The sequence below is a fragment of the Equus przewalskii genome, chromosome 21 (genome assembly GCF_037783145.1).
Source record: "Equus przewalskii isolate Varuska chromosome 21, EquPr2, whole genome shotgun sequence".
In the NCBI taxonomy this organism is placed as follows: domain Eukaryota; kingdom Metazoa; phylum Chordata; class Mammalia; order Perissodactyla; family Equidae; genus Equus; species Equus przewalskii.
In genome coordinates this window covers 24247338-24262177 of record NC_091851.1, presented here as the reverse complement: position 1 = coordinate 24262177, position 14840 = coordinate 24247338, and the positions used below count along the sequence as shown (strand labels likewise).

At 45.4% G+C, this 14840-nt stretch overlaps 1 protein-coding gene across 5 annotated transcripts in view; it reads left to right on the top strand.

Annotated features, from left to right (window-relative positions):
- Window positions 1-97: 97 nt before the first annotated feature.
- Window positions 98-14840, top strand: part of CDK5RAP1 (CDK5 regulatory subunit associated protein 1) — a 56568-nt gene continuing 41825 nt past the window's right edge. The window contains exons 1-5 of one of the 5 annotated variants that reach the window (XM_070588015.1): window positions 98-890; window positions 8884-9214; window positions 11382-11485; window positions 11982-12016; window positions 13025-13125. In XM_070588015.1, coding sequence (XP_070444116.1) covers window positions 714-890; window positions 8884-9214; window positions 11382-11485; window positions 11982-12016; window positions 13025-13125 — 748 coding nt within the window. In that variant the 5' untranslated portion in view covers window positions 98-713. Of the gene's footprint in view, window positions 891-5543; window positions 6603-8883; window positions 9215-11381; window positions 11486-11981; window positions 12017-13024; window positions 13133-14840 lie in introns of those variants that run through there. The other 4 variants (XM_008535869.2, XM_070588016.1, XM_008535870.2 and 1 more) reach the window with 4 other exon arrangements.

Sequence of the window (14840 nt, the reverse complement as noted above, 5' to 3'; positions counted from 1 at the left end):
TGGCCCCTGTAGTGCCAAGATGGATCAGACCCAGGATGGGGGCCCCTTTCCCTGGAGAAGAGCAGGCCTTTAGCCCCAGGGTCAGAAGAGAGTTTATTGATTATCTTTTGTCGAGTAACAAATTACCCCCAAATTTAGCAGCTTAAAACAACAAACATTTATTATCTTTTAAGTTCTGTGGATTAGGAATTTGAGAGGGGCTAAGCTGGGTTGTTCTCATCTCAAGGTCTTTCATGAGGTTACAACCAAGATGTTGGCTGGGTCTGCGCTCATCTGAAGGCTTGACTGGGGCTGGAGGATCTGTTTCCAATATTGCTTGCTCATGGCTGCTGGCAGGAAGCTCCAGTTCCTCACCACACGGGCCTAACCACAGGGCTAGGTGAGCGTGCTCATGACAAGGCAGCGGGCTTCCCCCAGAGTGAGTGACAGAAGAGAGCCAAGAGGAATCTACAGTGCCTCTTATGACCCAGTCTTGGATGTCACATACTGTCACTTCCGCTTTATTCTCTGCATTAGAAGTAAGTCACTAAGCCCAGCCCACACTCAAGGGAGGGGAATTAGGCTCCACCTCTTGAGAAGAGGAGTGTCAGAGAATTTGTGGACCTAGTTTAAAACCATCATTGACAGCCTGAGGCCCCTTTCCTGCAGAAGGGAGGACACTTGGAGTGTGCTTCGTGGAACATTCTTTGGAAGCTGTACTATGCTAGCTGGATATGTTTGCCATGTTTATAACTCCCCACTTGTGCGTTGTCCACAAAATCACAGCGACAACAGTAATGGCAGCTTACATTCAGAGGGTGCTTGCTCTCTGCCAGGCACTGTGCATACATTTCCTCATCGGATCCTCACCACACACCTGTGTGGTAGGCACGACGAGCTCCATTTCACAGGTAAGGAAGCTGGGGCTTGGAGGGAGAGAGTGACTTGCCCAAAGTCACACAGCTATGAAATGTCTGAGCCTGGATTCAAACTAGGTCTCTCTGACTTCAGAGCCCTGTTCCCCTTAGATACTTTCTGGCCCTGCACTATCCATTAGAAATGCAATGTGAGCCACATATGTAATCACAAATTTTCTAGTAGCCACATTGGAAAAAGTAAAAAAGATGAACATAATTTCAAGAATATATTTTATTTAACCCAGTAGATCAAAATATTATCACTTCAACACATAATATAAAAATTTATTGGGGCTGGCCCCGTGGCTGAATGGTTAGGTTCGTGTTCTCCGCTTTGGCGGCCCAGGGTTTCACCGGTTCGGATCCTGGGCATGGACATGGCACTGCTCACTGGGCCATGTTGAGGCAGCATCCCACTACCATAACTGGAGGGACCTGCAACTAAAATGTACAGCTACGTACTGGGGCGATTTGGGGAGAAAAAGCAGAAAAAGAAAAAAAAAGAAGATTGGCAACAGTTGTTAGCTCAGGTGCCAATCTTAAAAAAAAAATTATTAATGAAATCTTTTACATTCTTGTTCTCATACTAAGTCTTTGAAATCTGCTGTGTATTTTATGTCTATAGCACGTCTCTATTCAGATGCCAAATTTTCATTGGAAATACTTGATTCGTATTTAGATTTCATAAAATTTACAGTTGAAAAAGGTAGATTCACATACCCAAGTTGTTCCAAACCTACTAAAGTTTTCCAGTAACTGACCTGAATATCAGTTTTTAAATTAAAGTTAAATTAAATTAATTCCTCATTCATACTAGCTACATATCAAGTGCTCAGTAGCCACATGTGGCTTGTGGCTATTGTATTAGACTAAGCAGTTCTAATCGAGCCTCCACATGAAGAAATGGAGGCCCACATGAAGTCACATAACAAGCCAGAGCCAGAGCTGGTTCTGGAAGCCTGGGGAAATGCAGATAAGCAGAGAGATTTCCAGCCTTTGCCACCTATCCATCTGCCCATCCGTCAGTCCACTGTTCATTGGAGAAATATCTAGTGCATACCTGCTCTGTCCTTGGGGTTAGGGGCTGATTGCTGGGAGCAAGACTGACATGTCCCTATGCATGGGGGAAAGAAATTCAGCAGGGCTCTCATAACCAAATGTGTGACTCAGATTGGACAGACACATGGAAATAGCAAAGAGGCCAGTGGGGACCAGACTTGCTCTGGGTGGTTAGGGGAGGTTTCTCTCAGAAGGAGGCCCGAAGCTGATGTCCATCTGAAGCTTTTAAAAATCAGCTACTGCTGCAATAATGCTGTAGGAAAAAACAACCCTAATCTCAGTGGCCACAGCAACAAACATTTATTTTCATGCTCCAGGAGCTGCATGTTGACTGCAGTTTGACTCTTAGAAGCTAAGCTTGGCTGAGTGGCTTTGGTCCGGGCTGTGGGTTGGGCTCAGGTCTACCCTATGTTTGTTCCTTCTGGAGCCCAGGATGAAGGGGCATCAGCTCCCAGGGTATGCTCGTCTCATGGCAAGTCCATGGAGTTCCAAGGCAAGCAAATTGCACGAGCACATCTGTGTCCTCTGTCTGTGTTATGTCTGCTCTCTCTCCACTTGCCAAAATGAGTCATGGAGCTGAGCCTGATGTTGAGGGGGAAGGAAGAGGGGAGGAATAATTGTTCGATAACAGAACTATCGTCAACCAGTAGGAGTCAGTCAGGTAGAAGGGGGAATAGCATCCCAGGTGAGAGATTTGAGGTGGGATGGAACATAGGGCTTCCAAACTCCTGGAATCTGGGTTTTTTTTTCCATCACTTTCATTGCCTAAGACACAACACCGTCCAAAACTCCACAACATGGCAACTGAAAGTGGACCCTTGTGGATGGAATATGGTGGGCGATGGGGATGGTGGTGGGAAATAGTCCCTGGCTCCTATATGGGCTGGTATGTGTAGTATGGTATGTGGGTAGGATAGCAGGGGATGTTGGCAATGGCCATTGAGTTTGGTATAGGTGGGAGCAGCATAACAGGCACTAGGGAACACCCCTCATACTACCAGCTTGGTCCCTTGGGCAATCAAAACTGGAAAGGGGTAGCTCTAACTCCCTCTGACCTCCTGCCTCCTGCTCTGGTCATGAAGGGGGAAGTTGACATCTCCCTGTGGGGCTGCTAGGAGAAGGTCCAGATTTGAATGAGCACAGTTTTAAGAAGCTGAGAAACCTGGGTTCAAATCCTGGCTCCTCCCTGACTCCCACATTGGAAGTCCTAAAAGTGGTTTCCTTCCAGCTCTCGAATTCCTCTCTTTTGTGATTCTGGGGACAACACTGAGAGTAATGGGGGAAGGGCCACCGTGAAACAATAAGTAGGACCTGAAACAGGGAGTTGCTGTACCTCGAAGGATAGGGTCCAAGCTTGGGGGTCACCAGGGAAGGAGAAGGGGCTTTGTCTGTCCTTGGCATGGTGGGTGAGAGGCTTCTCCCCTCAACATAACTCCCGTCGGGATGCAGGTGCTGCTACCGTGATGGGGCTGTGAGGCATGCGTGCTCCCGTCCGTGGCCAAATTAGGACAGAACATCTTCCCTTTGGACTAAAAAATCTGGCAGTAAACCTGAATATTTTTCCAGTTGGAGTGTAGATCACAGAGTGTCCAGGAACTTGTCTCTAGAGTCCAAGGGTTTTCCAGGAATTTTGAAATTTTGTATTTTCACTGTGCTAATTCCTCCAAATGATCAGACCACATCCTAGGTTATCTGGAGAACCACAATAAAAACCAAGACCCATAATACAATTCTTGGCCCATTTTTGCCTTTATTCTTTTGACTGAATTGGCACCCAGCAATCGTCTAAGGATACAGTGTGAACTTTATTGCAGTATGTCTCAAACTCTTGGAATCGGAATCACTGCCCCAAGACTCCACGATCTCTTTCTGGACGACTGCCACAGCCTCCTAGATGCTCTCCTGATGTGTCTACCCACCCTCCCACCCCCAGTGCAGTGTATTCTCTACACAGAAGCTGCTTTGCAGGCAAAGAAGCTGGGAGTCAGCAGGGGTGACTAACTTGACCATGGCTATCAGACAGCAAGCAGCAGAGCCGCGATGGGAACCCAGCCAGTCTGCCCTCGAATCAGTCAACCAGTGGTAAGAACAGGGCTTTGGGATCAGACTGGCCTTTGCGTGGATCTCAGTTCTGCTGTGCACTAGTTGTATGAATTTCGGCACTTGACTACCTTTTGTATTTTCAGTTTTCTTGCCTGTAAAATGGGCCAATAATGACCTCAGTTCTAATGAGGAATCAAAGAGGTCAGTTGTAGCAGAGGCCGTCAGTGCCTAATTCAGAGTGCTGGGCCAGTGTCTGCATCTTATTGACAGCACAGGCCTTCCTGCACAGGCAGAGCAGAAGCACAGAGGAATTAACACACGTAGGAGCATCCTTGCACCGTGACTGGTAGTACATGACTACCCTAGCTTCCTCTCCCCTTGGGTGAAGTAATTCTGAGGAATGTGTTCTTTACCATCTCCCAGAGCTCCCCAACAGAATTAAGACCCAGATGCCCACCATGCTAACTGGTTTGATAAAACACTTTTTTTTTTTTAAAGATTGGCACCTGAGCTAACATCTGTTGCCAATCTTTTTCTTTCTTCTTCTCTCCAAAGTCCCCCAGCACATAGTTGTATATTCTAGTTCTAGGTCCTTCTGGTTGTGCTAAAACACTCTTTATTGTCTGTCTCCCCTTCCCTGTTTCATTCCCTGACTATAGTGTTTCCTGAGATCACCTGCCAGCACTCAAATCCTTGTCTCAGGGTCTGCTTCTGGGGAATGCAAACTAAAACATAAAGCAATCATTTGTTCAACGGGTATTTATTAAGCTCTTCTAGGAGTCAGACTGTGTGCTAGATCCTGGGGGTATTGCAGTGAACAAGACAGAAGGTGTCCCTGCTGTCGGGGAGCTCAAACGCTGGGTAATAGGCAATGGCAAGAAAACAAATAATGCTGTCATCTTGGATCATGACAAGTATTGTGAAGAAAATGATGTGATGGTGATGGGAGCAGTTTATATGGAGTGGTCGGAGAGGGCCTCTCTGAAGAGCTGATATTTAAGCTGAGACATGAAGGATGAGAAAAGGGTCAGCCATGAAACAATTTGGAGGAGCATTCCAGACAGAGAATAGTAAGTACAGAGGCTCTGAGATAAACATGAGCTTGGGGTATTGAAGGAGCAAAATAAAATTATGTAGTCAAAGAGGAGTCAACTAGAGAGAACATCAGGAGAAGTAAGTAGTAAGAAGTAAGTAAGTAGGTTGGAGAAATAAAAGTAAGTGGAGGCCAGATCATGCAGGCCCTAGGACACTGTAGGAAACCTGGGTTTTATTCCAAAGGCAATGGCAAGCCACTGGGAGTTTTCAGCAGAGGAGTGATGTGATCTGAGTTAATAAAACAAACCAACAAACTCTCTTAGGCTCTGTGTGGGAAATGTGTGTAGGAGACAAGGGCAAGGGTGGAAGCAAGGAGACCAGGCAGTAGGCTACCTGTAGTTGTTTTTGATGAGATGATGGTGGCCTGGGCTAGAGTGGAAGCAGGGGAAGGAGAGAGTGGGAAGTGGATAGATTAGAGACATTTTGGAGTTAGGGCTGACAGGACTTGCTGACAGACGGAGCGTGGAGATGGAGGGAGAGGACACATAAATGACTCCTCTGTTTCTCCTAGTGCAACTGAGAGGATGCTTGGGTCATTTACTGAGAAGGGCCAGACGGGCAGGGACAGGTTTTGGGTGAGGATGTGTGTGTGGAAACGAAGAGGTCTGTATTAACTTAAAGGTGGTCATTAGACACCCAAGGAGAGGTGCCACTAAACTGCTAAACTATGGGTCTGTAACTCCAGAGGTCTGGTCCAGGTTGGAGCCATGACTCACGAGGTCTTTAACCTATAGTGCAGCGCTGTCCAATTGAAATAGAATGAGAGTCACGTATGTAATTTAAAATTCCCCAGTGCCCCCATTAAAAAAGTGAAAAGAAATAGGTGAAATTAATTTAAATAATATATGTATTTAACTCAATATATCCCACATATTATTTCAACATGTAATCAATATAAAAATTATTGATGAGATGTTGTGCATTCTGGTCTTCGACATCAGGCGTGTGTTTTACATTTAGAGCTCACTTAACTCGCACTCGCCACACTTCAAGCGCTCACCTGCCCCGGGCCGGCTAGGGCCTCCCGATGCTTCAGCGCAGCGGGACAGGTTTTTCAAACCCGGGTACCCAGACGCGCCCGGACCGTTCAGAGAAGGCACTTCCGTTGGGACATCCCGGACCGAAGTCGCGGCGGAACGGAAGTCGCGTGTGCGCGCGCAGCGGCGGACGGCCGAGCGGGGCTGCGGATCGGCTCCGAGGAGCTTCCGTGGCTCGACGCTGGGCCCTCGGGCTGCGGGAGGTGAGCGGCGCGCCGGTGGCGGTGGCCTTGTCAGCGCCCAAGGCCCGCGCAGCAGGGGCGGCGGGGACCGGGAAGCGCGCGGCGTTCAAGGGGAGGACGGCGAGGACCCTGGAGTCAGACAGTCGGGGGCTGCCCCCCAGCCCCGCTGCCTACTCGCTGGTGACCTTGGGCGGGTCACCCCTCTTCCTCCCGAGCCTTAGCTTCGTCATCCGTGAAGTGGGCGTGATAGCAGAACCTGCCTCGCGGGGGTGCCCTGAGCATCGGATACGGTAATCCCGGTGGAGCGCTTAGCACCGCGCCTGACAGAGGGTGACCACGCCGTGAAATGTTTGGGATGCTTTATTGTTTATGTTTATTTATGTTGAGATGAGACTGTTGTCTCACAGTTAGTGCTGACTACCAATTAATTTCCGGGCCTCCACTGAGGCCCCTACGTTGTGCTATGCGAGCACTTTATTTGTGTTTTCACATTTGGTCCTGGCAGCAGACGTGGAGATAGGTACCAGTATTTTCCCCATTTTGCACATGAAGAAATGGAAGCTCCCAGTTACCTGGCTAGGCAGCAGTTGGGCCAGACTCTGACTCTAGGGTCTTAACCACAATGCTCTATAACCACGGTGAAAGGGGGTGTGGGCGGCAAATGTGAAGTTACTGAAAACTTACTGTATGCCACATTGGGTTTTTAATAGCCTCTTTAACTCTCGCAGCACCCCTCGGAGGTAGGTACTACTTTTATCCTTTTGTTTGGGATGTGGAATTGGCAGTCAGAGACAGGAATTTGACTTGCCCAAGGTCACACAACAAGTAAGTGGCAGAATGGGTGACTTTAAAGCTCACATTAAAAGTCTGCTCTTATCTGACATTGAAAGTAGGTTAACATTGCTCCTGCCTAAGGTGCTGGTGGTATATACAGCAGGTGATCAGGTTGGAGAGGTAACAGACCACATCGGCTCATTTTACATGTACGGCACCTGCTAGAATGGGAGACGCTGCGGATGTAGAATGAGATTTGTTCCCTGCTTTCAGGGACCTCCCAGCTTATAAGGGATGGCAGAAGTATAAGTAGTAATTAACAGCAAAGTGTGGTGAGTCTTGTGAGAGAAGGAGGTTTTGGGAACCAAGAGGACGACCCCAACCTAGACTTTGGGGATGGTGGCTAGGACAGGCTTCCAGGAGGAAGCAGAGACCTGAAAGTAGCAGAGGAGTTGGCCAAGTCAGTAGAGAGAAGATACCAGCTAGAGAGAACAGCATGTGTAAAAGCTTAGAAGTGAGTGAAGGTCACTACAAGGATGTCTGGTATCCTGGAGTGAGGCAGTCGGGCCAGAGATGTGGGGTCCATTATGAATGTGTGGTGGGAGTGTGTCTCTGTCTTGTACTTTGAGTCACTTGAGTTCCTTCTGGGAGGCAACCGCTGTTTCTTATGGGTTCTGGAGATACTGTGCGCATTTACAAGTAGGTCATTTTGCACGTGTAAGAGTATATCCAGAGGATAAATACTTAGGAATGGAACTGCTTGGTCAAAGGGTTTGTTATGTTTGTAACTTTGCTGGAAAGTGGCCGATTGTCCACTGTAAAAGTTGTGCCATTTTCCATTCCCCCAGCCATGTGTGAGAGGGCCTGGGTGGGGAGTTTGAAGGCGGTAATTTGAGACTCTTGGAGGGTAGAAGGAGTCACTGATCAGACATACAGTGTCCCATGTTAGATACTTTCCTTTTGAAGGAACTCCAAGGAAGATGCCCTCAGACGGTAAGTGGTTTTCACAGTATCGGGAGGCAGTGTAGCAAGATGGCTAGGGGCATGGGCTTCGCAGTAATACAGACATTTGTTTGCATCCTGGTTCGGCTGCTTACTGGCTGTGGGAGCTTAGGCAAATTGGTCAGCCTCTCTATTTCCTCATCTCTGAACGGGGGTAATAATAGTGTCTGTTGCCTATGTTGTGAAGATTTAATGAATTAATACACTTAAACAGCCCTTGGAGGGGCCGGCTTGGTGGCGCAGCGGTTAAGTGTGTACGTTCCACTTCGGCGGCCCGTGATTCCTGGGTTCGGATCCCGGGTGTGGACATGGCACTGCTTGGCAAGCCATGCTGTGGCAGGCATCCCTCATATAAAGTAGAGGAAGATGGGCATGGATGTTAGCTCAGGGCCAGTCTTCCTCAGCGAAAAGAGGAGTATTGGCAGCAGTTAGCTCAGGGCTAATCTTCCTCAAAAAAAAAAAAAAAAAAAAAGAGGAAAAAAACCCTTCTTATAACTGTTCCTGGCACAAGAGGCTACTTTGGTATTTTGTCAGGGTTTCTCATCTCATCTCCACTGCATCTTTGTTTTGAAAAGAGACTGCCTGAATTTGCATCTCATCTCTGGCACTCCTTTGTGTGATCCCGGGCAAGTTGCTTCAGTTTTTTCACCTGTAAAACAGGGATAATATTATTAAGAGTATCTTCTTTTTGGGTTTTTGTGAGGATTAAATGTATTGATACATTTGAAGTGCTTAGAACAGTGCCTTGTACATAGTGTTCAGTAAATGTTGGTAATGTCTGTCATTCTTTTGCAGACTTTGGGCTGTTTTAGTGCCATGCATCCTTTACGGCGTGTCCTCCGAGCACACAGGTGTCTGAGGTGGCGGCCCTTGGCCTCTGTGTCCTGGCTGCTGCTCAGGACCTGCAGGGCATCCTGTAATCTCTCCAGCACCACATGTCCCAGTCCAGAGAGGCAGCAGGAGCATGGAGTTCAAAAGGATTTCAGCTCCAGGCTGGCCACTGGACCGACTTTTCAGCATTTTTTGAGAAATGCTTCAGTTCCTCAAGAGAATCTGTCTTCTCTCGACGTGGAGGACCCACCACCATACCTCACAGTGGATCAGCTTTTAGGAAGGCAGAGAAAAGGTTGGTTTTACTTTTCTTTGGGCTTGCTGCTTTGTTGCTTTCCAGCATCCATGGGCTGATTCTTAACTGTTCTTTCGTTACAGACCTGGCTTTGGAGGGTTAACAGTGTGGGAAGGCTGCTAAATTCTGGGATTGTCAAACTGCATGAAGTAACATTAACAGAAAGAAACTTATGGTGGTGGTCCAGGTGACTGAGGGTAGAAGACCTGGGGAGTCCTCTCTTTGGTTACCTGTGGAAACCCTATGATCTCTGTTCTAATTTTTAGATTGTCGTAAGTTATAAGGCAGCTTCACAATTGGTGCTATAGAAATTCACTCTTTATGCTTAGGCAGAGATTTTCTTAGAAACGTTATGCAGTCAGTTAAAATGCCTTAAAAAAAAAGTTTGAAGAGACATTAAGGGACAACCAGACCTCTCCCACTTTGTGCTGTTTCTAGAAAGTATTTCCCTTTTATCATTCTCAAAAGAATTAGGTTGCAGTCATTTGCTGCAAATTATTTGTAACTTGCTATTTTCATTTAATATTTTTCCAAATACTATCCTCTTCGTAATTAAATTTTAGAAAAACTTGGTACAAAATATAACATTGTGTTGTACTATGATGTTTCCAACCTCTCCCCTATAGTTAGACATTAGGTTGTTTCAAAAATTTTTATGTTATAAATAACGCTATAATAAGTGTCTCATACACACACACACACACACGTATACCTGTATAGATAGATATTGCTTCTATTAATTTTTTTTTCCAGAATAAATCTCTAGGAGTTGAATTAGTAAATCAAGGAGTATGTACACCTTGTGACTTCTGCTAAGTATTTTGCCGTCCTTTATAATTTGTTGTCCCCCTCAATCCCTCTCTGACATAAGTGTTGGTGTTGTTTTTCTTTCTTTTTTTTTGGTGAGGAAGATTGCCCTGAGCTAACATCTGTTGCCAATCTTCCTCTTTTTTTTTTCCTCCTCCCCAAAGCCCCAGTACACAGTTGTGTATCCTAGTTGTAAGTCCCTCCAGTTCTTCTGTGTGGGATGCTGGCACAGCATGGCTTGATGAGCGGTGCGTAGGTCCATGCCCAGGATCTGAACTGGCAAACCCTGGGCCACTGAAGCGGAGTGTGCGAACTTAACCACTACACCACTGGGCTGGTGCTGGTATTTTCTTTTTTTGACAAGGAAAGTGAGCCAAGGAAGGTTTAAAAAAATTCTGATGTTTTCTTTCTTTCTTTTCTTTTTTTTAAAAATACTGCTATCTTCTAGTGGTTTTCATGTGATTCTTTGTCATTCAACTTTAACTCCATTTGGAATTTATCTGGGTCCGTGGGTTAAAGTGTGCAGGTGGGGGCTGGGGTTGATAACAGGAATTTAGTTCGGAGAGGCTTGCCAGAGTGAAATTGTGTTCTTAAAACTTTGTGCAGGGCCGGCCCCATGGCCTAGTGGTTAAGTTCACGCTCTCCACTTTGGCGGCCCAGGGTTTTGCCGGTTTGGATCCTGGGCATGGACATGGCACCGCTCATCAAGCCATGCTGAGGTGGCATCTCACATGCCACAACTAGAAGGACGCACAACTAATAATACACAACTATGTATGGGAGGCTTTGGAGAGAAAAAGGAAAAAATAAAATCTTTAAAAAAAATTAAGAAACTTTGTGCAAATGTGTTTTATGTCATTATAGCCATGCTTGCTTTCATTGAAGATGTTTGGAGTTACTGTAGGAAGTTGCCTCATTTTTTTTGTGTGTCTTTATGTACCCTCTGCCCACTGCTGCTACCTCTAGAGGCTAGGGAACCTCATTTTGAGAAGGAGTGTAACATGTGAATTTAAATTTCTTTTTCCCTCAGGTGGGTAATCAGTGCTATTGGCTAGTCCTCCCTTTTCTAATTGTTTTTTTAACCGTATTTCCTTGATTCTTAGGTGCATGTTTTTCCCATATTTTAAATGACATGGCTTATAACTGGTATGTGTTTATAATGTTGTATGTCTTTTGTCTGAAAGGTTGTCATTAATTTGAGGGTACATCTGGCAATTAATGGTGTCCTCGAATTGAGGCAGCAGGGGATTTAGTGGATAACCAGTTACCTTAGGTGTTTCTGGGGCATTTGGGAAGGAGCCCTTTTGAGACATGTGGTCTCTTTTTGTCTGCCTACCATGGAATCATCCTCTCATTGCAGTCTACCTGGAGACCTATGGCTGCCAGATGAATGTGAATGACACGGAGATAGCCTGGTCCATCTTACAGAAGAGTGGCTACCTGCGGACCAATAACCTCCAAGAGGTACATGCGTTTCCTGCTTCTCCTTATTTCCTGGCCCTCAGGGAAACTGCATTTGTGCCAGTTCTTAGATGCAGTTTCAGGAGCAGGGTACCGCCTGGTGGGAGTGAGTTCCTTGGGTAAAGTGTGTAGCATGGGACTGAGATGTACTTTTGTTCCAGTGATTTTTGAAACTTTTATGGTGGTGTTCACCTTCAGGCAAGTAACTAAGTTAAATATGGGCTTCGAGGAGGAGGGGAATGGGGAGTTAGTGGTTAATGGATACGCAGTTTTAGTTGGGAAAGATGAAATAGTTCCAGAGGTTGATCGTGGTGATGGTTGCACAACACTGTGGATGTACGTAATGCTACTGAACTGTACACTTAAAAATGGTTAAAATAGTAAATTTTATGTTACGTGTGTTTTACTACAGTCAAAAAAGAAGGGGCCGAGGGCAGTGATTCTGCAAGGTTCATTTCAAAGATCATAATTTTCGTTTTTTTCCTTGCTTTCCACTCAGGCTGATGTGATCCTCCTTGTCACATGTTCTATCAGGTGGGAATTTGTTCTTTACCTAGGGAATGGGTATATCTTATATAATAATGCCAGGCTGGCCTGCTATGGAGCTAAGCCAGTGGATTTGCCATTTTACAGCAATGGAGATAGTAATGATAGAGCTGGTTGACATTTGCTGAGCACGTACTGTATGTCAGGTCCTGTGCTGAGCACTGTACACGCACTGATTTAATTCTCACAACAACCCTATGACCTAGGTGCTCTTATCAAACACATTTTATAGAGGAGGAAATGGAGAGTGTGCTGAATCACCCAACTTTTCCTAAGGATTTTCTTGTAGCTAATGTCGCATGCTTCTGAGGTAGCGCCCATCGTAAGGGCTAGGGTGCAGTCAGTGGCCAGGGGACAGAGTTCTTCTGAACAGAGACGGGTGGCATCGTGAGAGGTGAACGTGCCGTGTTTCTCACTTTGTTTCTATGTACAAGCATAGACGTCTTAGTGTTAGTGTTTCCTCAGCTAGCTGTACTCTTGATGAATTAATCCAGCATTTTTGTTCTGAGGGTCTCTTCTGCAAGACACGGAAGTAGGTGCTTTGGGAGATTCAGAAATGAACCTTCCCTGGAACCTGGCTTTAAGGAGCTTAGTCTCATGTGGGAACTAAGACGGATACTAAGACGGATAAATAGCTTTAACATGTGGCAGAAAGCACTAGGTAAAAAAGTCAATAAAAAGGAGAGATTGCTAAGTGGAGGGAACGGGAGAGTTAAAGTGATAGAGTAGTTAAGCGGAGAATAAACTCTCCAACAGAGGAGGGTTGAGGAAGGCTTGTCAGGATTTGGAGATGTGCAGGAAGGGCGTCGTTCTGGGAATGGTAAATTACAGCAAGTGGTGCTTCCATTGGCTCCCTGCCTGCCTTCCCTAAGCCTAAGAGGTAGATACTCATTTAAAGAATTGATGGTTATTTTTATTTTCTTCCCACTGACCTACTTTTTAGATTGTTCTGCAGTTTATTTTCAGGTTTATCTCTACCTCTTTTGATCTCTGTAGGGAGAAGGCCGAACAGACCATCTGGAATCGTTTACATCAGCTCAGAGCCCTGAAGACAAAGCGGCCTCGCTCCCGAGTGCCTCTGAGGATTGGGATTCTAGGTATCCGGTAATTTGCCAATTTTGTGAGTTTTGAGACTTGGGCTCCATGGAGCTTTACATGCTAGGGTTTCCCTTAGAGGCTGGATTCCCAGTGTATGAAGAAATCTTATACACCCCCTGCAACTCTTGTACTTAATGTCAGAGACTGTAGAATTAAATGAAATGAAGCTCATGAATGGGCTTTCTGTAGTGCCTTAAAGTAGCAGGTACTCCGAAAGTTGTCTGTCCTTCCTAGAGTCTAATGTGGCTTGTTGTGGCACAGAGTCACGGGTAGGAGAGAGTTTGGGGTCTGAAGGGGAAGCGTGAATTTACAATGTAGGCCCCTTTCATCGTGACCCCTGAAGCATGCTCGGTGAAGATCTGGATCTGCGCTGACCAGTGTGGTAGCCACTAGCCACAGGTGCTTATTTAAGCTTAATTAAACTGAAGTAATAGTAAAAACTCACTTCTTCAGTCTCACCAGTCACATATTGACTGCTTAGCCACACTTGACTAGTGGCTACTATTTTGAACAGCACAGATAAAGAACATTTCCATCGTCTTAGGAAGTTGTATTTTGCAGCTTTGATCTAGATAGCTGGGAAGCATATTTTAAAAATAATATATTGTACCCTCTTGGTCCCAGAATTTAGTTAATTTATTTAACCTCAAAACAGACTGTTTCAATTGTGGAATAGTTAAATTAATTCCTCTTGATGATGGATCAACACATGGTTGAGCATGTGCTGTTACACAGATTAATGGACTAAGTGATGCAGGAGGATGGGAGGGTTAGCTGAAATGTTTGGTCCCATTTCACTTCCTTCATTATAGAAGCCCCTGAGTATATATCTGTTAGGAATTTCGGAAATCCTCAAAATAATTTTTTAAAAAATTGTGGTAAGATATATGTAACATAAAATTTACTATTTAAACCCTTTTTTTTTTTGATTGGCACCTGAGCTAACAACTGTTGCCAATCTTTCTTTTTTTTTTTCTGCTTTTTCTCCCCAAATTCCCCCAGTACATAGTTGTGTACGTTTTTAGTTGTGGGTCCTTCTAGTTGTGGCATGTGGGATGATGCCTCAGCATGGCCTGATGAGCAGTGCCATGTCCGCGCCCGGGATCCGAACCAGCGAAACCCTGGGTGGCTGAAGCGGAGCACGAACTTAACCACTTGGCCACGGGGCCAGCCTCCCATTTTAACCCTTTTTAGATGTACAGTTCAGTGGCATTAAATACATTCATGTTGTCGTGTACCCATCACCACCATCCATCTCCAGAACTTTTTCATCTTCCCAAACTGAAACAGCATACCCATTAAACAGTAACTCCCTATTCCACCCTCACCACAGCTCCTGGCAACCACCATTCTGCTTTCTGTCTCTATGGATTTCACTACTCTGGGTACCTCATATATGTGGAATCATACAATATTTATCTTTTTGTGACTGGCTTATTTCACTTAGAATAATGTCTTTATGGTTCATCCATATTGTAGCAGAATTCCCTTCCTTTTTAAGGATGAATAATTTTCCATTGTATGTATATACCACACCTGTTGACGGACACTTGGGTCGCTTCCACCTTTTGACTATTGTGAATGATGCTGCTATAAACATGGGTATACAACCAAGAATGTTTCTTAAACAAATGTTTTCAAAGGGTGATTATAATAAAATGGACTTTTTAATTCAATAGCCTTACTAATAACGATGGGTTTTTAGGATATGGAA